Below are 22,765 nucleotides of genomic sequence, written 5' to 3'. Positions count from 1 at the left end.
GTGCGGTGCCCTGGCCCCGCGGGCCGCGCCGCGGCAGCGCCGAGCCGAGCGGAGCCGAGCGGTGCGCGGCGGCGCCGGCAGGGGGCAGTGCCGGCCCGCGCGGCCAGCGGTGTGAGGGCCCGGCCCGGGGGCGGCGGGGCCGAGCGGGGCCGAGCGGCCGGGCCCGGCCGTGGGCCGGGGCAGCGGCACCGCGGGGCTCCGGGGCTGCAGGCGGAGTGCCGGCTGTAAACTTGAGACGCACAATGCGACCCCGCTCCTCACACCGATCGCCGCGGGCCGGAGGGAAACGCGGCCGTGCTGGAACGGGAAACTGAGGGGCTGATACTCGCAGTGTTGGTGCTGTCTTTCCCCGCTGAATTTATCAAGCTGCTGCAAAATACATCACTAACACTAACAATAATAGTTGAAATTGAATTCTCATAAATGAAAACTGTAGGGAGGTTTTTGTTTGTAATAATTAATTCAAGCTGAAGGCTGAGTTTCTGCGTTCGGTTCTGCCTTCGGGTCTGGGCTGTCCGGCAGCGAAGGTGCCTCCTGAGGTGTCTTGGCTTTGTCTGAGTCCTGGGTTTGTGCTGAATGTTTTTGTGGCAAGAAACAACTGTACAATGTGTTGCTACAATTAAATTCGGAGGGATTTGTTACACAATGACCGTGCCATCGATGTGAGTGAAAGTCATATGGAAACGTAGAAAGAAAAAAAAAGAAATTAAAAGTGAGGGGAGGGACAGGAGGCGCTGGAATTGTTAACTTCAGTCGTGTTCTGGAGAAAGCCCGTCGGAAGGGTTAACCGGAGGGGCTGAGGGAGAGCAGCCACCTGGGACCTCACACCCAATTGGCAGTCTTTTGTAATATATAATTTGCCTAAAATTGCGCGCTGAGCACAAGCTTTTGTTTTCTAATTGATTTACGGTTTGAGCCACTTTTACCTCATCCCCTACTGTCCTGCACACAGTGCCAGCAAGTACATTACAGTGAGAAATGATAAATTACCACGCACTTGTGATGCTAATGCATCAAGAGTAAAAAACTGCGTAGTACATGGAGCTTCATGCATTAAAAGCGTCGCAAAGATAGAGCTATGCAAAAAATCATTTGTATCTTCTGAAATAACCGTTTGATCATTTGCTTCAATTCGTCTCAGAGACCTAATTGAACCTGAAGGTTAAAATTTATGGTACTATGGCTTTCCATTTGTGAATTGGAACAAAGTTCTAAAGAAAATGTGTGAATGTGGGCTTAAAGCTACCTGTATTTTCGAGACTTTAAATAAGTTAATTAGTCAGAAAATAACGGGTATCAGAGCTTCTTAAAGCTTTTAGAAATTAAATGCTTGCTTGTTAATGAGAACTGCGTTATACATTCTCAAATGACACAGCTCCATTTTTAGATAGGAGCGTGTGTGGATGGGTTAATGTAGATACTGCCTAATCAGTGTTTGTCACCAAAGCTATTTAAATATTTTAATCTGCTTTTGTTTCAGAGGTGTAGTGCAACTTTTACTGAATAACACTGCTACAGGTATCAGGGAAGAACTGAAAATCTTGTATAATATTTCTTGCATTTGTGAAATACCTCACTGATATCACCAAGGAGAGGAAAATGTGGAAGTTGGTGAAAGCTAATGTACACTTATTGTCTGATTTCTTTCCCCCACCGTGCATTGAGGGCTGGATTGTGTTTTACCTTCACATACTCAGTCCACCTTAAATTTTTTTTTATTTTTGTACAATGTCTGTGGGTTCCAGCCTTGAAATATGAAGAAACAGATTTATGGCGGCTGCTGGGCACAACAAATTAAGTTGACAGTGATGTATGAGAGCATAATAGCATGATGATCCCTCTGTAGCGCGGCTGGACGCCTCCTGCTTCATTTGGCTCTTGTTAGGATCTGTTAGGCAGCTAAATAATGAAATTCTGCTGACTGATTTCTGATTTCTCTTTTCTTCCTCTTTTCACCTTTTTATGCAACTTACATTTTGCAGACCCATCCTAATGCCAGCAAACTGCCCTTAAAGGATTCTTTCACTTATGACGACTACAGGTTGGTCTGTCTTTAAATTTTTTTTTCTTTGTTTCTTTTCAGTTTTACTATGGTAAACTATGGGGCCCTGGAAGTCTTAATTGGTGGGAAAGCCCTATTGTTACTGAAATGTTAATTGTAGGGTTTGATACTAATACACTTTATTAATGAAAAAGAAACTGAAATAAATATGCAGATTTTAATTGTTACAAAGGAATAGTCATTCATTATAAGCAGTTAGTTTAGCTCACTGGCACACATAGTCAGATTACTAAGGTTAATTCCTTGTTTCTTAAGAAAATAATTCAGTTGACGTGGCAGGAGTTTTAGGGTTTGGGGAATTTTTTAAAATTTCTTTTTTTTTTTCCATAAGAGGCTCTACCAGCACATACTAGCAAAAGTTAATATCTCGAGCTGCTGCTGTTGAACAGGAGAGCTGGAGAATACAAGTTTTACACATGAAGCATGAGTGTCACTCGGAGGTGCTATAAGGGGTGACAGAACTAAGATTAAAAGAATAATAATTAAGATAATGAGAGCTTTAATTCTGTTAAATGATTAAAATAGCATGAATAAAAGGCATTCATAAGGGATTTTCTAGCCTAGTTGTACTTGTGGGCAAGGCTATGAAAGTGGGATTTCTGAAGCACGCCTCCTTCACTTAAAGGAAGGAACACACCAACTTACAAGTGAGGTGGTCTAAAATTTTACAGACAAATTGCAACAATTAACAAGAAGCATATTGTTACTGTGTTTCAAGCAGTGTTTGTATATCAGAATTATCTACAATTTAACTTTCTTTTTAGACATTAGGTTGATTTCAGTTTACCGCTGTCTTTCTTATCAATCTAGTTCTTCTGAAGAAATCCTTCAGGTAGTCTTATTCTGTATATTAAGTAGATGTTAGTAGTGGAGTCTGTGGGAATTAAAATTATTTTGTCCTCCTGGTGACATCCTTTTTTCCCCTCAAAAAACCCTCAACACATATATGTAGTAAGGCCAGAACATGGTGAAACTAAGATACTTTTTTCCACTGGTGTTTAATATTAATTTGTTTTTCAGGTCTAAAATAAAAAATTTCTAAGCTTTTCTAAAGATTTTTATGTTTGAAAAAGTAGCTTGCATTTGGTTTACTTAACCTGACTTAGAAGGGTTTTGAATGATGTCCATGTGCTAAAGAATTACATAGTACTCTCTCTGTGGTTTTTACCTGGATATCTGTTTGGAATGTTGTGGCTTTTTTTTCCTCTCGATACTATTGAGCAGAAAATTTAGATTTTGGCTTACCGACCTAAGCCAAAATCTTGCAAGTTGAAGAGAAACTCTTGCCAAAAGATCATGCATGTGTCAGGTGGTTGCACTGGTTTCCAGTTCATGCAGTACATAAGCTTTTTAGAGAGTGAGGGGAAAATACACCCTGGCTCTTACAAGAGTTTGCACATAGATGAGAGCTCCTGCTGCCCAGCAGGAACAGCTGCAGGAGCAGGTGACCCCGGGTTTGGGATGTGTAGTGTGAGATATGTATGTGGTGAAGGGCTGGGAAGCAGAAGCTGGCAAAGGGAGTGGATCCTGGCTGAGGAATGCAGCCAGTGGAAGGTGTGAAGAGTCTCTTGCAAAGAGAAGAGGGATCACAATCCTGGTTTGTTCTGTGTGCGTGTCTCGGAGCTGCTGCTTTTCCTGCAAGTCATATTGCCTTCTACTGTTCCTATAGTCTGTGTGATCTTAAAGGAAACTAAGTTTGGAAACTCCCAGTCTAAATGATTGTTTCAGGTGGGACTATGGCCAATTGTATTTTAATGCTTTGAACATTGACCAGCTCGTGTTTTTACCTTTTGCAGATGGGCAGTTTCCTCTGTTATGACACGGCAGAACCAGATTCCAACAGAAGATGGTTCCAGAGTTACACTGGCTCTAATACCTTTATGGGACATGTGTAATCATACTAATGGACTGGTAAGGGTTTCTTCAGTGCTGCTGAAAGACTTTAAAGCTTAAGTATTAAGTCAACTGCTATACAACAGTTTAGTCACACTTTCTGTTACGCTTCTTAACACGGGTATGTTATCTTCCAAAGAGAACCTAAAAAACTAATATCTGAAAGAAAAGTTTGTCAGTTTCTCAAATATTTTAAGAAAGCTTTTCAGGCAGAGCTTTCTTCATCTAGAGAAAACTTTACAAGAGATTTGATACTTGTGTAAAGTTATGTCTTATGTACATATAATGTACTTGTAAAAGTTTTCATTTACATGAAATGTTTTGTCCATACAAGTGTGTATAGTCTCCTGACATGGAGCTTTGTTTCTGGTGGGCTGAAAAAGATGCACAGTACTGGACAGAATTATTCTGAGAACAGAAAGCAGGCACTGATGGATGTTGCCTCTTGTAGCTACCACTAGGGAAAGTGGTTAGAGATTTGCACCTAAGAAATACTGCCTGCTCTCCTAACCATGCCCAAAGAGCCTTGTTATAGAGACAGCAACAACAAGAACAAAGCCTAGTTCAACAAAAACAGTACATCTGTTACTACATCAAAGAAACAAAATGCAAAAATACTACTTTAGGGCATATTAAACATTTAAAAGGTGACATATGTATATAGAAAGTCAGACCTGCTGACATTTTGGCTTACGTGCGCTAGTTCAGGGGATGATTCCTGATTTCATTAACAGACTAGTTAATGCTGAGGTGAAGAAATGGAAACCCAGAGAGGCTGGTTTATCAATGTTATTTAGTCATGCTCATGTACACTTCAAAAGTCATACCCCCTACTTGTGTTTCCAGTAGATATTGTTTATTGTAAGCACTGGATATAACCATCCTATTCAAGTGATCTGGTTCTTTTGTGGGAGGGTTGACCTGAGTGTTAGGACAGCAGTATGTGTTAGTGCTGTTGGTATAAAAAAAGTCTGTTTTAAATGAACAAACTGTAAAGCAAGTTGTTTTTCACTTGACATTTAGCTAATTTAGTGTTACTATGACTGTATCAATTACAGCATGGTAGGCTAGGCTACGAAGTTGCAAATGTTTGGGGTTTATTATTTATTTATTTTTTGCTATTGCAAGGTGATTATGTGTTGTTCTTTAACAGTGATTCCTGCCTTTGCCTATTTGTTATGCAGTCTCACAGCTTTGATTTAGCAATAAAGTTCATATGAGAATCTTCAGTATAAAGAAAATTGCTTAAAATTCAGAAATGTGTATTTTTGTAATATAAGGCATAGCTGCAAGCGCCAGTACTTCCTGTACCCTTTTCCTGCTGGGCATCTCTTTCAGATGCTTTTGCAGAGACTTGTCTGTATTCATTAGACAACTCTTAATGAATGCCTTCAAAGTTGGGATTAGAGTAAAGAGGAAGAGAATCAAGGTTCTGTGAGGGAAAATTTAAGTAGCATATATTAAAAGAGCAGCTATTTATGTTGTTTTACTCATTCAAACTTCTATTTAAATTGATAAAGTAATTTTTATTATGCTGTTTACAGTGGGTTTGATATGGAGCCAGCCTCTGGAGCCAAACCTCCTAATGCAGTGGTATATCAGGATTTGAAACATTTTTTATGCTGAAGTATATCCTAAAGGGCAAAGGGGTTGTGCTGAACTTAAATATTTTGTATATATGTAAAGATTTCACCCATTTATTTCATATTTCTAGAGAAAATAATTTTAATGGATATAAAGTCAGGAAGGACAGAAAACTGTAGTGTTGGTAATGGGCTAAGAAAAGCTACTAAAGCTATTTCTGTTGTGTGCTAGTTGCCTTTTACTATTAGAAATGGGGGGGGTGACTGCTAAGATAACTGTTAGCAGTCATAGTTTATATTATTGTAGAGTGTCATAGTTTATATTATTGTAGAGTGAGGTGAGAGGGGGCTCTGCTCTCATCACAGCACAGTCCCTTTAAAATACATGAAGGGAACTGTTATTCATTGCAGGAAAGTAAGAAACAAAAGATGACATTGAATGCACCCCTGTGTAGTTTATTCCAAATGTAGTGCTGAAATACCTCCCAAGTCAATCAGCTCCCATATATATCCCTGTTCTTGCTTTATTCCACAGGGCCTCTTTCCATGAGCTAGATAATAAAATGCTCTTTGGATTTGAACTGGAGCTAGGTCCACCCAGCTTTTTCTTGCTTCTGACACTGTTAATTAGATCAACCTGCCTCTAAGAACTATTTCAAAATGGTTGTCTTCATGCATTTCTCATTGTTATTCTTTAGTGGGATTGTATTTTGACAGTCAGAGGTTGATTACCAGTTCTGACAGAGCTTTGAATAAGCTACATTCTGCCTATTGGGCTGGGTCCATCCTTAATCACTGACCAAGCAGACTATTGCATGCTTTATACACAACTTAAAATTCATGTATCAGTCTGCTTCAGAAATAAAACTGAAGGGATGCAATTTGTCAGCTATCATGTGGGAAGAGAAGTAAACACCCTGTTAATTCTCTTACGTGACTGCTATTAAAAGAAAGAGGAAATAGGAGTCTAGCACTCCATTATGCTTTATAAAAAAGTCTTTCAGAAGTGCTGCTGTGTTTTGTGTGCTATTTTGGGTTTTTTTTTTTTAAAGCAAAACTAAAAATTTAAAAGAAAGATCAGTACTCCAGTGAGGCATGCTTAAACTGACAGAATCCTCCTCTTAAAATAATGGAATTTCCCCAGTCTGTGAAAGCCTTCTGTTCCACTGGAATTTCAAAGGATTTGAGTGGACTTTTCACATTCAGAACTATTTCACTGAGTTTACACACCAAGAAAATTTCAGGACAGGTCAAGAGTTTCTTTTTTTGGATGAAAAGTACAGTTTTTCAGAAGATGACTTATTATCCTCTTGCATTTGTAACCTTCCATTCAGGATAGGATAACTTTCTAAATCAAAAATCTTAATTAAAATTGTGCAGTCCAAATTAGAGAATGCACAGGAATTTCTGTGTTCAAGTACTGCAGCCTGTGTTTCTCAGTGGGCTGTATTGCATGACTCTTGTGTTCTTTACTGATCCCCACAAACCCATTAAACTGACCTGCAGTGAGGCATCTGCACAGGGAGCTTTCTGCAAGCGTCTGCAGGGCAGGGCTGCCCGTGCTTGGGCTGACATTTTGGATTTGCTCCATTTGAAAGCACTGTTTCGGCTGACAAATGCACATTTAATGATGCAAGCAGTGCAAAACTATTAATGTGTAAGCCATCAGCCAAGCTTTTGAAATAATCTGAGGAGTTCTGTCTTTGGACAAGCTGCATCCAAGATGGGAATCAGGGTATACTGCAACTCACATCAGTCAGCTTACAAAAAAGTATGTTTTCATTTTTGAAGGCTGAGAGAGAATCACTTGCTTCTTCTAGTTTTTCCCCAGGCTCAGAGCATATTTTTCCATAAGTTACCTCTGTCAGTACTGAGCTCAGACTACCTACCATAAAAGTTGCTTTCTGATTTTTCAGCAGCTTATGTTCCATCCTGTGGCTGCATCTCTGGTCATACTATTCAAGAACATGCTGTTGGTCACTTAACAAAAATTATTACATTTTTAGGATAGCTTTACTTGTTAGTGTGACCCCTTTACAGTTTAGTAATTATTTTTGGGGAAGTGCAGGTTTGTCAAGAGAGTTTATCCTCCTCCATTGCCAGCTACCATCTCAAAAATCCTTTTAGCATTTTAAGAGTATTACTTAACTTTTAGATAAAGGGATTATTTTCAAGTAAATTATAATTCTCTGAAGATTGTATCCCCTAAAGATCCACAGTTATCTAATCCTTTTTCATTGAGAGATCAAAAATGTGTTGGCAGTTGAAGGATAAAGCACAGCATATAGAGCTGTCAGTGCCTTGCTCCCTTGGGCCTCATGGGAGTGACTGAAAGCTCCAGAACTTTATAACAAGCTGCCGGCTTTAGCATGGTACTTTGTCTGTGCTCTGTGGAGGGTACCTTCCTCAGAGCCTTCTGTTCACTTCAGGTAGGTTATTTCCTCCATTAGATTTCTTTAATGCAGAGACTTTTTTAAAAAAAGAAATTGCTCAGGAATCGTAAAGCAATCACTATCAGCTGTATTCTATTGTGCTGAGAAAGAAATGTGTGCAATTCCTATCGTTAATATTTATTTCCAATAGGGAAATTTGTCAGGGATGGGAGAGAGAAATATAAAATGCTAAAGGTGCTTTTGTCACTCTTTTCCTGGATAGATCACTACAGGCTACAATTTGGAAGATGACCGGTGTGAATGTGTAGCGCTTCAAGATTTCAAGGCTGGAGAACAGGTAGTGTGAAGAGTTGTCTACATTATTGTTGTTCCATTAGGTTCTATGAACACTTGGTGACTCCCTAGAAAATTTTAATAGTGTAGTGGTATGGATTAAACCCTGCTACATTTGAAATTTATTATGCTGAGCAAATTTTGAGTGAAAATGCTACCAAACTAAATACATGTACATTTTTCAGAATATTTTCTATCACTTGGTAGACCCCGACTGTAGGAGAGTTTTATTCCTTGTATTTTATGAACTAGTTGAAATATTTAATCATTGGTGAGTGAGCATACACAGCCACCAAGTTAGGTATTCTGGAAGAGCTTAGTAAAAGGCCATATCCAAAGGACCAAAGATAAATATGTTTTAGATTTGTCTGCATTAATGGATTGTAGAGTCTTTTTTAACAATGGTGTTTGTTGGCTTATGTTTCTTGTTAGTCTTTGTTAATTTAAAAGAGGTGAAATGCAGTATAGTTGCCAGTCATTTTAACCCATGCTGTTGTCATTGCAATGCTCAGTGGAAATGAGAAAGGACCTAAAAACATACTGTGTCCCTTTCACACAGGCATGCATGCATTTACCTCTTCATCCTGAGACAGCAGGAGAGTCTTTCAAGGATGCATGGAACAGTTCAGAATCCAGTATTTCGATCAGAACTGCTCAGAACCAAAACTGAGTGTCCAAACTAGTGATGCACTGAAGACAGTGGTTCTAGGAGTGTAGGAAGCTCCTGTGCTGTGTCAGCAGCCAGCCTAAACCCTCAAGTGGAGCAGCACTCCTTTTCTGACTGCTGCCTGTGCAGTCAGCATGGCCAGACAAAGCCTTTGTCTATGAAATATCCTGAAATATTTTGTAACTCAGCCTCTGAGTTTTTACTTTTACTCTGTTATTTTGCCAGTCTTACAATTTATAATATTGTGATTTTTATTTTTCTTTTGTATTGTTACCTTTCTTTAACAAAAAAGTGTCTGGCATTTTTTCTTTATTGAATTCATCTTTCCAAAAGTGTATTTATCCTCATTGCTATGCTGAGGTTTACAGTGATTGTATTTTTTTTGCTCTCAGAATTTGTTATGGTAGTCAAATATTTTCTGTTTTTTCCAGTTGTGGTGTGATGAGTTAAAAGGGGTCCACAGTTTTTCCAGAAGTGATCCAATTTATAATTTTCCACAGCTGGCAATGGATGTGTCATATAGCTGTTCTGGCTGCTCTCTCCATTTCAATTATAGAGGGTTCCTATATTTCAATTTTATTTTAGTAGTTTCACTTTGTCTGCTATTTATCAGAATTTCTGTGCAAACTTTAACTGTTAGTGACATCTTTAAAGCACTGTAATTATATAATGCTTCAGTCCTTTAATATACCATGCAGATGTCATTTCTTACAGTTTTAGCAGGAAGAGTGTGTGATCCATGCTTTTACTACTAAAAAATGTTAGGCAGCAGAGGTCCACAGAGTCTGTCAAATACTGCCCTGAAATAAAGCAATTCTCACTCTGTTCAATTGGATTTTTTTGTAAAACAGTCTTGGGGTGTAAGAGCATACTGTGTAATCTATACATGATATGTGACTTTTAGTTTAATATGAGATGTATCACAGTTGTTTTAAAACTTGAGAGGGGACAACTCTCTCCTTACCCACTGCCTCAATACACCTAGTCAGGTCACATGTTCATCATATGAGTGTGTTACAGTATAATGGTCAGTATAATTCAATATCATACTTAAGCATTTAGTGCTTAGGATAAACAGCTCTTATACAAAATTGAAAACAGAGAAAGTAAATGGCATCATTGCTGTTACTGAGCCCTTTAGAGAGCACTGTGTCTTTCCCTGTCAGCTAGAGAGGAATGGAGGCTTGCAGGCATCCAGAGCACTGCTGTACCCTGAGGTTCTGAAGGGAATTCTGTAACTGCTGGGACTTTTTTTTCTGGCTGACAATTTTGTTATCAAACACAAATGGGAAAATATCCTCTTGCTGTGGGAGAATACAATTGCTACTCTGACCTCTAGTCCCATGAATTTCATACTGCCTAGCCCTGAGTTAAATACATTCTGCGGGTTATATTTAGGAACTTCTTTTTAAATGTGAATTGAAGTAACTATAGGCTTTATAGAAAAGAGTTCAGAGTAAAACAAAAATAAATACTGGCTGAACACAGCTCAGATCTCTCTCTATGATGTACTGTGGTGTATCCATATCTTAATGTAACATTTACATGAAAGCAAAGTTGATCTATCAGCAGTATAGTTTTGAGTGGACATTTGGTTGGGGAAAATGACTCCAGAAACACCACTTCTTTTAATGGGCGCTCCTTGTCTCTGATTTTTTTAGCCTTTAATAAGCCTTTGAAAGCTTATTTCTGTATGCTGCTACTTTATGTCAGTGTGAGAAACCAGAACATTTTTATTTTTAAGTGCAGAATAAGAATTTCTTCTTGCTTTTCAAAGTCTCTGTTACATGTATATGTTTATATCTACCTCTAAAATGTAATTACCGTATTGTATACAGCATTTGAGTCAATACCAGAAAACAAAGCATGTTTCTTCATATAACCAAATATACATTGTACTCAGAATAGTAACTCTTCTAGAAAATAACTTTCAAATTATGTCAATTTTGTGAGCTGATCTTAAGCTTTTTTCCTGTCCCTTCACTTCTCTTTTCATCCTTCTAGATTTACATTTTTTATGGCACTCGGTCAAACGCTGAATTTGTGATCCACAGTGGTTTTTTCTTTGATAATAATTCACATGACAGAGTGAAAATAAAGCTTGGCGTGAGTAAAAGTGACAGGCTGTATGCTATGAAGGCAGAGGTCTTAGCTCGTGCTGGTATCCCAACGTAAGTAAAACACAATGCCATGGGTTTTTCAAAACATTTCGAAAGTATATAGTGTCCAGTAGAGTATATATGAAGCTCTTTTGTGATAAATTTCTTAGGTGTTATATTTCTCCTGTTTGGATAGCAAATTAAAGTTATTGTAATAATATTTACAGAAGTTCTCTGAACTATATTATCTTCTAATTTGAACCATATATAAGGAAAAAAGCCTTTGCTTTAATAACCATTTGAACAAAAACAGAGCAAGGATTAATTTGAAGCAATCTGTGGCTTTACTTTCTTTCCTATCCCTTGCAGACATACTACAATGCTCAGTATGTGAATCACAGCATTTTCCTTTAGTCATTTCAGTCCAGAGGGTACTATTAGGAGCAGCAGACATGAAACATTGCATTTTCATGAATTTATTATGAAAGCTGTATAAAATAATTTTAAGTGTAAAATAGTAGAGATAATCATTCTTTTCAGTACAAGTTAGGGAAGCTTTTCTGTTTGAGCTAATATTACCTAATTTTATTAAAGTTACCTTTGTAGCAGTACATTTGTTGTATAATTTATGGTCTTTTATGTTAAAATAAGTTAAAAGATATGACAATTGGACTTGTATTTACTGTTGTTGTTTGGTTGTTTCTTTTATTAGTTCAAGTGTTTTTGCCTTGCACTCCACTGAGCCTGCAATCTCTGCCCAGCTTTTGGCTTTCCTTCGAGTCTTTTGTATGAGTGAAGGTAGGATATTTTATGAAGATAACCTAATTTATGTTTCTCTTGTTTTGGGGATTTTTGATTGGTTTTTTTGTTAATGTAGGAATGGAATAGACATTTATATAAAACATTAAGATTGATGATGAGAAAAGTTGAGGAGTTTAAGTTAAAAGGGAATCAATAAGCTACTGAGAACCCCAATCTTTGGCCATGTTATCTGAGGGAATATTTCAGTAACTCTGAAAGTATGAGATGATACAATTTTTTATTTCTTTTAATCTCCCAGACACTTGTGAATGAGTGAGTTTTGGAGTTTGATCTCTAGTTCTTAAATTTCACAAAATAGTTTGCAGAACAAGATTATGCAAGGGGTTTACATCCTTACAATCACAGCATTTTAGTCATCACCACTGGAATCATTTACGTATGAAATTGGAATATTCTGTACTGTAGAGGAAATATGGAAGAGACATTTCAAAGTTGAGTATTTTCAATATTTTAGTAATTTGTGATCTAAATATTCAATATTTTGATAATTGATAATCTAAAACAAATTGCTGTATTTGCACACTGTCTTTCTAGTATTTCTCTTCTGTTACTTTTATTTGTGGGGCAAAATATGTGTACATTTAGTAAATATTCACCTTGAATGTGCTTGTGAAACTTCTCATTAAATGCTCATAATAGCTCCTTGTTGGTTAGATGCAGTTTTGAAGGTTATGGATGTGACAGTTTGTCATGACAGTGAGAGAACTCCTTTGCAGTTAGGAATACTGTGCAGATGATGTGGATTTTTTGTGCCAGCAGGAATACTGAAGTAGTTGAGATTCTGCATGTGGTCTATTTGCTTTCTTTAATAAAACAATGTAACTTAGTGTCATGCCGTCACTTCCTCTTGTCATCCATCTTTTAGAACTTACTAAGAGATTAGAATATACTGGAACAGTTGAGTTGGAAGGGACCTACAACATCCATCTCTTCCAATTGCCTGATACTTCTGAGAAGTAAATTCAAGGGAAGAAAATTTTAGAATGCTGTTTAGGGAGTGAATTTGGCTTGGAGAGGAAAATATAGCTAGTGAATGCTTTAATTGCATTTCTCTGGTATATGACTGCTCACTTTTTATATGTCTTAAATAGTTTTTAAGAAAACTCTTTATTGAGAAACTACACGCAAGCTCTTGGTGAAGTTTGTCATAACTGCTTGGCAGTAGTCAAATTTATTAATTAAAACTTAAATGAAATTTGTGTAATATCAAGGAGCTGATTAAATATTTTCTGCTCTTGAGTTTTGATGGATGTCTTTTCTGAACATCTGTAAGAAATTTCTGCTACTGAAAAAGATTATCAAAACAATAGGAAAAAGACTTCCTTTGCTATTTGCACGCTCTTTGGACTGTTCCTTTTATTCTCAAGTTCATTGCACTCTTTACAAATTTACTCCCTTTCATTTAGGAATGGTTTTACAAAACATTCTGTTTCACTGACAGAGATTTACGCTGTGTATGAGAGGCTGTGATATCTAAAGTATCTTTATTTCCAGGTGGAGAGAGGGCCCATTTGCTGCTGACCTGAAGACTTTCAGTTGTGTCTTTGAGACACAACTGAATCCTAGAAAAAAAGCAGCATATCTGATAATTCTTATTTGAGGAGAGGGTTTATTTTTTGCTAGCTGCTCAAAGATATATGATTGAAAATAAATCTTTCTGCAGTTTGTCAACTGACAAAGTGAATGATGAGATTGTTTTTTAACAGACTGGTTTTATACTTATTGCAGAAGAGCTGAAGGAGCACTTGATAGGTGAGCATGCGATTGGCAAAATCTTCACTCTGGGGAACTCTGACTTTCCTGTTAGCTGGGACAATGAAGTTAAGCTTTGGACATTCCTGGAAGCCAGAGCATCCCTTCTTTTGAAAACCTATAAAACAACTGTGGAGGTAAAATTATTATGTGTAATTTAAAAGTCTGAGTTCTTCTGTGCGTTGTGATTGTAGGAAAAGATATTTGGTCCTCCATTTTGTCTTTGCAAACTTCAATGTCTTTGCAACCTGAATGTTAGTACATAATTCATTCTGTACTTTTTAAGTGCAGAAACAGTTTTGCATTATCTAAGGAAAATCAAATAAGATTGCAAAAAAGGAAATTTTGTTAATGTAATTTTGTTAATGTATTTTTCCTTTGATTTTCCAAGTAGAGACTACCTGCTTTTTTCTCTGCAAATAAGATGGGGAATCAGTTTCAACTTGTTGTCTGTTAGTTGCATTCTCCAGACTGCAAAGAAATGTGCTCCTTTTGCAAATGTATAAGTGAACGTACATGTTACAAGTATTTGTGAAGTAACCTGACTTTGCTTGTCATGCAGACTGATTTATGTGCAGAAATTTTGGGCTTTTTTATGATTTCATGACATTGGACTCCTTGCAGACCCCCCTCATGTCCATTTGGCTCTGCCTGGAGAGCCTGGTGTCACTTCCTGCTCAGAGAAAGAGATGAGGTGAGGGCTGTTTGATTGTGTGAGGTGTTAGTAGCAGACATGGTTTTTCTTTTCTAACAGGTGGATAAGTCCTTCCTGGAGACTCATGACCTCACTCCACATGCGATAATGGCCATCAAGCTGCGCTTAGGTGAGAAGGAGATCCTGGAGAAGGCAGTGAAGAGCGCAGCTGCCAGCAGAGAGTATTACAGCAAACAAATGGCAGACGGAGCTCCGCTTCCCAAGTATGACAAGGGCCATATTGCCTTGTTAGAGAACACTGTGGCAGACTCTAGACTCCCTATTGTCTTGAGAAACCTAGAAGATGTGGAAGAGCATGGGGACTTAAAGATTGATGAAGCCATTGATGCTGAAGTCACAGAAAATGGGTTTGTAAATGGTGAAAACTCTTTATTTAATGGGACCAAATCAGAAAGTGAAAATCTTAGTAAAGAGAAAAGCAACAGAGGGACTGAAGATGCCAAAGAATCTTCTTCAGAAAGTACTGATGAGGTTAAAGAATAGTCCTAAAATTTTTCTTTCTTGTGAAATTAAACTAGCTGAAGTTTATCAACAGTGCATTTATGTTGGTGTGTTCCTTTGTTAACATTTCTCTTTCTGCAGAGAAAAATGGTTTTGCTGCTTTATATAAAAATGAAATTTTAAGTTATTTAAAAGATTTAGCATCCCTTTTCAATTAAGATTGCCATCTTGCTTTCAGGCAAAAACTGGGGAAAGAGGTGCCTTTGGAAGATTTTGCAGCCCTTTGTTGAACCAAATGTATTTTCTTCCTGGGGAAGAATTAAGCTCTTCTATCTGCTGTGCGTTTGTTGTTCTGTCACTCTGACTACCGAAATTAAAAGCTTGCTCTGCCTCCTGCCAAGAAAAGCAGAAGGCAGGACTGACTCGGTATTCAGCATGAAGGTAAGGGAGCAGTACAGCAGAAAACTGAATGAGAGGATCAGAAACTTGGGAGACTGGAGGAAAACCTGTTTAAAATCAGGTGTGCCAGTCCAGAAAAAGGTAAGGTGGCAACCTTATGATTGGTAGTTTTAAATGTCAATGAGAATCCAAATTGTATACACTTAAAGTGATCTCTGAAGATTTCAGTTTACTTTGTCTTTTGTTTACTATATAAAATATCTTTCTTCTTCAGTCGGAGTTAGGCTGCTACAATACAACATTCATGAACTTTTAAAGGCTGACTACTTTTTATTTCCAGGCAGTAGTTTTTATTTACAATGTTGGCAGAGCTACTGGAGATTTTGCAAGCAGATAGGCCAAGCCACAGCTTTAAACTGATCAAAGTGAGGTCACTTCCCAGCTTCTTCAGGTTTTCACGATGAGCTAGAGATTTTTAAAGCTACACTTTTGACTAAACCATTATTAAAAGGAAAATACTAATAATGTTCTTGTCTGCTACTCCTTCATTTCTGTGTTGCTGAATGTAACATTGAATTCACATGGTTACCTGATCTTACTCGACTTTGTCTTTTGGTTAAGGTATTATTTGATCCTACTTCCTCAAAGGAAATGGCAAACAGGTTTATGTATTTTTGGCCCAAGTCCAAACCACAACCAGGTCTGCAGTGGTTTTTGCCATTTAGATTGTGTCTTCATCCAATGCACATTTCTTGCAATACCATCACAACTCAAGCAGGCCTACTGTCACCAGCAGTTTGTGTTTGAACACCACAGTACGTGTTTGAACTTCTGGGTGGAAACCATACAGTCCTAGCACTGTGCAATATCAGAACAAGGGTAATTCCATGGCTTGACTTGGAAATTACCAGCGTATTAGGAGGAGAGAAGGGCAGAATATTTTTATTTTGTGGATCAATTCAGAGGAGTATAAAGTGGTTTAAATCCGTTCTCAATATTAAGGACTTTGTCTTTTACTTTTGTATCCTTAAGTTCATTATAATGAACTTATATGGAATGGAAAGCTTGGACAGTTGTTTAAAACTCAATAGAGGGTGCAAACTGCTCATAGAAGATCAGTTGCAGTAAAACGTCTTCTGGCACATTTGTAGTTTTTTTAGCCTTTGCTTCTTTCATACTGCAACCTGGAACATGTGTTTTTGTATCAATCTTTGGTGCAGTACACATTTAAATAGTGACCTTCTTTCAGGTTGTCATAGAAGTTCTGGTGTTCAGCTAGTATCAGTGAGGGAAAAATAGAAAAAATAGTTTTTTAAAAAGTATTTCACTAAGAATGGCATGTTGCCATTGCACCTTGGATATTGCTTCATCACTAACAAGATGCTGGACCAGTATTTTTGTAACTATATGCTGCCTTTAGTAGAATGTCATGGAATTGCTGTCTTGACAATTTAAATGTCATACAAGAGTCATTACATTTTGGTTTTTATTAGGACCAATGCTCCACTTCTGTTTCTGCCACTGACGTTGCACAACATTGTACTAGATACTATGATGCAATTCTGAAACTAGCCTTCCCTGAAAATTATAGCTGTAATTCAGAATTTAAATGCTTTGATTCAATCTGATACACTGTATTTTGTTCCCGTATTTGCTAATATCTATGGCTTAGCAAAGCCTGTGGTCACCACAGGACAGAATGTGTGGGTTTTCTTGAATAAAATATAGTTCTACCATGTCTTCACTAGTGAGTGTATTATACAAACAAAACCTCTACCTGCTACTGACTGCTGTATCTTTTGGGGTCTGTGGGGAGAGGAATATCTGTCCAGGTGTACAGATGAAGATTAAAGGACAAATAACTGGGGGAAAAAACCAAAAAAGTATTCAAGTAAAAGAAAGGGAAAGTGTTCTTCTGAGTGCATGGTCAAATTCTTACTCTTCATCTGTTAGTGTTATTTAGAAAAATATGTTACACACAATAAAAATAGTGAGTAATCTAATTTTGTAATTTGCATTTTTCCTCTGTGCATGTAATGGTTCCTTCAGAAGCACTAACCTAAAACTTAAGCTTTTGAAAACTGAGGTGAAAACAAAAAAAATTGGCACTGATGAGCCCTTATTACCATCTGTCATGAAAACAGACCTTTCAAAGCATTTTAAAGTTAACTTTCTTCATAATGTTTGGTTAAGAGGCTGTTCACACTAATCCCAGGCTAAATGCCAAATCTTGCTTCTGTTTAGCTATCTAAAGTATTCCTGTAAGAAAGACATCACTTGCATTTCTCGGACTGTTCTCCAAAAGCAAAACAGGGGAAAAAAAGCCTTTTGAATTTTACATGAACCTACCTACTGATGAATCATTTCCCTAACAACCTGTAACTAATTTGGGTCCATGCCACAAGGTGATGTCCATATTTCCCTCTTGATAAAGTCAAATATACAAAATTGAGCAACAACTGCCAGCCTGAAAAAATGTTTTTAAAGTGTAAATGCAACTGTAGCTTAAGTGCTGTCATGAGTGAAGGAGAAATGAGAGCCTTCTGGCTGGGGAGGTGGGATGGTTTTTGTTCTTGGCAAGAATATTTATTCTTTGCCTCAGACATCATTAGGTATGTACAGGTGGTATGTACAGAAAATCTGTGCAACCCAAGAGTAGCTGCCTTCTTGAGGCTGATTTGCCTTTAGGGAGGAATGATCATCATGGACTCATGAAACTCGCATGACTCAAAGGTATTCTGGAAGATTTAGTTTACAAAATCTCCTCTAGTTCTCATGTTTAAAACCAGTATGTAGTATCTACTGCTGCCCCTTCTTTCTCATTGTATAGAAAGGCATGTGAAGTAATTATGAAACATCATTTGAAGTATTTCAATCAGACAAAAGAAAGGTGCTCCCAAAATCTTCTTTTTTGATTTTATGGACTGAAACTCAGTCCAGGTATTCCTTATACTCTGTTCCAAACAGAGTAAAAACATTGCCCTCCCAAACTTATCTGATGAAGCAATACCCATCCCTTTTCTTCTAGAAGATTTTTAACTGATCCTTGTTGAAGTCAGATATGACCACATGATTTTCACGTAATTACCATCTATATTTAATAGTTTCTATTGAGTTTCCTTCTTTGCATGCACTGCATGCTGTGCAAAGTACAGCACATAAATTGGTGACTCATGGTTAGGAGAGCTTTCTTAGCATTTCGCAGGTTCTACATCTATTTCCTAACAAATGCCACAAGTTTGGAAACCATGTGGAGGATTTTTCAGTTAAAATTAAAAAAAAAAACCCTCTCAGTCCATAATTAAGAAAAAAGAAAAGCACAAATGGTCCTGATTTCTGGACCTTGTGAAATTTTATTTATGGAAGGTTAAGCTAGGTAGGGGAGGAAACTGAAGAAATGTCCTCTCCTAAGTGGAAAAGAGGAGCTGGACAAGTGAACAACAGCTAATTTGTCTGGGAGGCAGGGGTTGCTGTTCTGAAGAACAGGAAGTTCAGGAATTATTTCAGTGCATGTTCAACATCATCTCCAATTAGTTCTGTAATTACTGTGAAATTTCACATTTCGGCAAGGGCTTCACTATGGATTACAAACACATATGGATCACAAACAGTTGTGATGAACTGGCAGTGAACAGCAGATTAAGTGGCTGCTGCCACTGAGACTTGACGTTGCTTCTTCAGAAAGGTGCTTAAAATCTGCATGAGTATAGGAGATAGAATCTTGCACATGAGTAATGTTGGTTTTCACGACTGAGTTGCCATTACTTAAGCACAGATTCAAACACCATCAGAACTAGGTAATTGAACTTAAACAGTGGTATTTAAGTTTACTGTTTTTAAAAAATGGGCTAACTTGCTAGCCCTGAATGCACAAGACAATTGTCCTTTGAATAGGATTAACAGGGGCAAAAAGCAAATTTCTCTGTAACATCTCATGCATGGCAAACACCAAGAGTAGCTTTGTTCCAGCTTGCAGCCTTGTTTCACTTACACATGTTTCTGACCAGGTACCCTCTTGCTTTGTGTTCAGCTGGGGCAACCTGGCTGTTCCCTAGATGCATTTCTATCTGTGGAGAAATGTGGGCTGTCCTCTTGGCCAGTTCAGCAGTGTTTGACATGGTGCTGTGGAAGTCAGTAGATTTCATGTTGTACTGCTGCCTTGGACCCATGCAAATGGAGTATTCACTTCTTTCTTTCTGCTTTCTTTTTGCAAATGCTCTTTGATTTAAATATGCTGTGGTTTGTTGTTGTATTCACAGAAGTTGCCTGTTCCTCCTATGTAAGGCTGAATTTTGGAAACTGTGTAGGTGTCCTGTATCCAGCAACTGCTTTATGATATGGGTTTAAGGGAAATTCCATTCCCTTTGCTGTATTCCACACTGGTTCACCGCTTTCAGTAATGTTAATACCTCAACCAAGGCTCCTAATTTCAGCACTACTAAGTGGGCTTGTACACAGATTTGTGGTCCAAAGGTATGAATAATGCACTTTAAAATTGAATCTCCATGCTGAAACAGGCATGCACAAACAGCCTCCTATGAACTGCAAAGGAATTTTTAGATTGCCTTGAATATCTATAAGTCCCACTGCCTTGCAGCAATTAATTCAAGTGATTGGATGCTAGGAATGGTTTATTATAATTGCACACAGGTAGTAATTTATTAGGGTGGCTGTTTCTTTTGGCATATGTCAAGAAGGTCAGAGTTTAGGCTTTTTTGGACATTAACCTAGTCTTCTGAAACTCTGAAGTTCCACTTTTTGGTCATTAATTTTGTACATGCTGAGATTGTGACAATTAACCCACTTAATAAAGGTCAAGTTTCAATTTTTTCCAATTTCTGGAACACTTAACTTTATTCCTTCTTGAAAATGGGCAGATACAGAATGATAAATAGTTATTAAATGAGAACGAAGATGTAGTTCTGCTGTCAAGATACTATTGAATGGTTAGTAACAAAAGGACCAGAACTGCTATGGATTTGAAATAAAAGGAGTAGCACAGATCAAACTACAGGTAAATGAAATAGAAAAGTGTACATCACAGTGAGCTGTTTAAAGTCATTTCTACAGATGTCCCTGTTAACTTACTTAAGCCTAGGCTTCTAAATTATGCAAATCCATAATTTGTCCCTTTAATTTTTTCCATGTACACATGTGATTTTTCTCACAGATGTAAAGCAGCATCAAACCACAGCTAAAAGGCATAAACAAGCAAAGTGAGTAAGGAAGTGGTGGTGGTGTTTTCAGGTGACCAAAACCTAATTATACCGCATTCCTTAATAATACCTGGCTTTAAGGAGCCACAAGATTAGGTAAAAAGAAGCCCTTGGTTCTGTCTAGTGGCATCAATTCCTAAAGGGTACATTGGCATGTTGTGTCTCTTAAGCTATCACTTAAAAATTCTTAAAAGTATCTATCAAAAAAGCATATTTATTAATTTTAAATTGTACCATCCATTGAAGATATGTATGCAGACAAATCAGAAGTTGTCATTTGCTGTGTTAATAAAATCACTGTACTTTTAGTAGTTTGTCAGCACTGAGTGATGTTTGAAAACCTGTTTTTCACATTCATTTTTGAAGTTTTTAGGTATTGACTAAGACAGTGAGTCCTCCTGGAATATTACAGCAGCAGTTTATAGGTTGATGCTAAACACTTCAATGTACGAATGACAAACTAATCTTTCAAATTATAAGAAGCTGAGGAATGAAAATAGTAGTGTTTCCTGTATAATTTTTTTATTAAGTAGTGCAATTACTACTACCCAAACCTAAGAAATGGTGGTATCATTTTCACAAATTCTCTGTCCTGTGCTGCTGAACAGCTCATTTCAAGTACAGGGATACAAACTGTCCAGCACTATAACATGTGCACCAGTGTAATTGCACAACATTCATATTCGATTGTCATTGCTCAGGATTAAATGAAATTATTTCCCCCTGAAAAAAGAGTGTGGCTTTTGATTTTAAAATGCAACACAGTTTGGCATGTGTGGCTTATTTTTCACAGGAGAGGTCTAGCTGCTGCCTCAAAAACTCTTGCCTTGTCCCCAGAGGTTTTTTACACAAGCACACACACTCTTGAGATACTCCCTGCCCTTTCTCCCTTATAGAGGTATTAACCTGTGCTAATTCTGTCTAAATGCTCACTAGCTGGTAGCAATACTTGTGGGACAGATTATTTAAAGCCACTTGATTCAAAACATTCTCAGCTAAAACTAAGTAATCATTTCAAGTTATCAAATATTCTCTGCTGCAAGAAGCCAATACACAGCACAATGATAGTTATTGAGCTTACTCTCGGCAAAGCATATTAATCTTTTCTTCAGATTTTACATTTGGGAGTAGTGATATCCTCTGACAGGACAATTCAGTTATCTTCAGCTGAGTTTTCAGAAGCAGCAGCATTTTTCTTCAGCAAAATTAGGTTCACCAGGTAGAATTTCAACCTAAAATGATAAGCAGTCTTGAGGTGGACCTCTCCTGCTTTGCAGCAAGAGAAATTAGTTAGTATTTTCTTTCTCTTTATTAAGAAAGCTATTTTTGCCGTCCATATTGGGCAACTGTATAAAAATAGGCAAGTTTTGGATCTTGGCAGGATTAAATGAGAAGTATGTATGTCTTTTTTTCATATCCTTGAATATCAAAGCAAGACAAGCCTATTTAGGAAGTAGAATTTTATTGCTTAACATATATTTGCATCCCGCAGTGAAGACATTCACTTTCATGGCACGTTTTCTCCCAATGGTTTCTAAATGCCTTGCAGCACTCACAAAGCCGAATTTTTGCAGTATTTTTCTGAGATGAAGAAGCATTATGATGTTTTCTGACATGAAGAAGGGGCTGCAATAGGGTGGCAGAGCCTGAATCTGTAGTTCTGGTCACAATAGTGGGTTACATTTCTAAGTTCATCTGAAACAGTTTTGTGAACAAACTTCAAGATTGTTTCTAGAAAGAGGAAAAGAGATGTGCCTGGTACTTGTTTAGGGCAAATGTTTACTAAAATAAGCAGTTCCTCTCTATGAACAGAAGATCATTAAGTGTTGGGATTTTTTTCTCCCTAGCTGTGGATTGAGGGAAGAAAGTATTGTTGTGACAGCAGTGCTAAGCCTCCCCCAAGGACAGACTGGGATCCACAGGTATAATTTTACCTGTTCTGGTCTGGCATCTTCCCTGAGCTTGGTCAGTGGTGGCAAATGCAAATAAAGTATTAACTTGGAAAACACTCAGAAACAGCCCATTTCCAAGAAGATACAAAGAGTTAAATACAGACAATGAAGTCAAGGTGAAGTCTCTAAATGAGAGAACCTCTAAAAACTCTTTAAGGTAATGGGTAGTTGTGATACAGATATATGAAGTAAGAAAAGGTATTTAGGGAAAGGCATATCTGGTTGATTTACTGACAAAAATGTTCTCTTAGGGGCGTGTTAGTCTAAACTGTATAAATCTGCAGGAAAGGGTGAGATTTAGCATATCTTCTTCATGTAAAAAACTGAAAACATTTGATCTGTCAAAACATTCTATTTTGATGTTTCAAGGCTGATTTGTTAAAGAAAAAAAACCAAAAACAACTGGGTAGTGACATGGTCTCTGCATTTCCCTACATG

General features: G+C 37.6%; 1 protein-coding gene across 3 annotated transcripts in view; it reads left to right on the top strand.

Moving 5' to 3' along the window:
- The window catches only part of SETD3 (SET domain containing 3, actin N3(tau)-histidine methyltransferase), a 61,914-nt gene extending 44,752 nt beyond the window's left edge, over nucleotides 1-17,162 (top strand). For all 3 annotated transcript variants that reach the window (XM_059850291.1, XM_059850293.1, XM_059850292.1), the window contains exons 7-13: nucleotides 1,983-2,041; nucleotides 3,859-3,973; nucleotides 8,194-8,268; nucleotides 10,936-11,102; nucleotides 11,743-11,828; nucleotides 13,581-13,741; nucleotides 14,359-17,162. In XM_059850291.1, the coding sequence (XP_059706274.1) occupies nucleotides 1,983-2,041; nucleotides 3,859-3,973; nucleotides 8,194-8,268; nucleotides 10,936-11,102; nucleotides 11,743-11,828; nucleotides 13,581-13,741; nucleotides 14,359-14,802 (1,107 nt within the window). In that variant the 3' untranslated portion in view covers nucleotides 14,803-17,162. The remainder of the gene's footprint in view (nucleotides 1-1,982; nucleotides 2,042-3,858; nucleotides 3,974-8,193; nucleotides 8,269-10,935; nucleotides 11,103-11,742; nucleotides 11,829-13,580; nucleotides 13,742-14,358) is intronic.
- The last annotated feature ends 5,603 nt before the right edge of the window (nucleotides 17,163-22,765 follow it).

This window comes from Haemorhous mexicanus, chromosome 6 (assembly GCF_027477595.1).
Source record: "Haemorhous mexicanus isolate bHaeMex1 chromosome 6, bHaeMex1.pri, whole genome shotgun sequence".
Taxonomy (NCBI): Eukaryota; Metazoa; Chordata; class Aves; order Passeriformes; family Fringillidae; genus Haemorhous; species Haemorhous mexicanus.
This window is presented reverse-complemented; position numbering and strand designations above follow the sequence as displayed.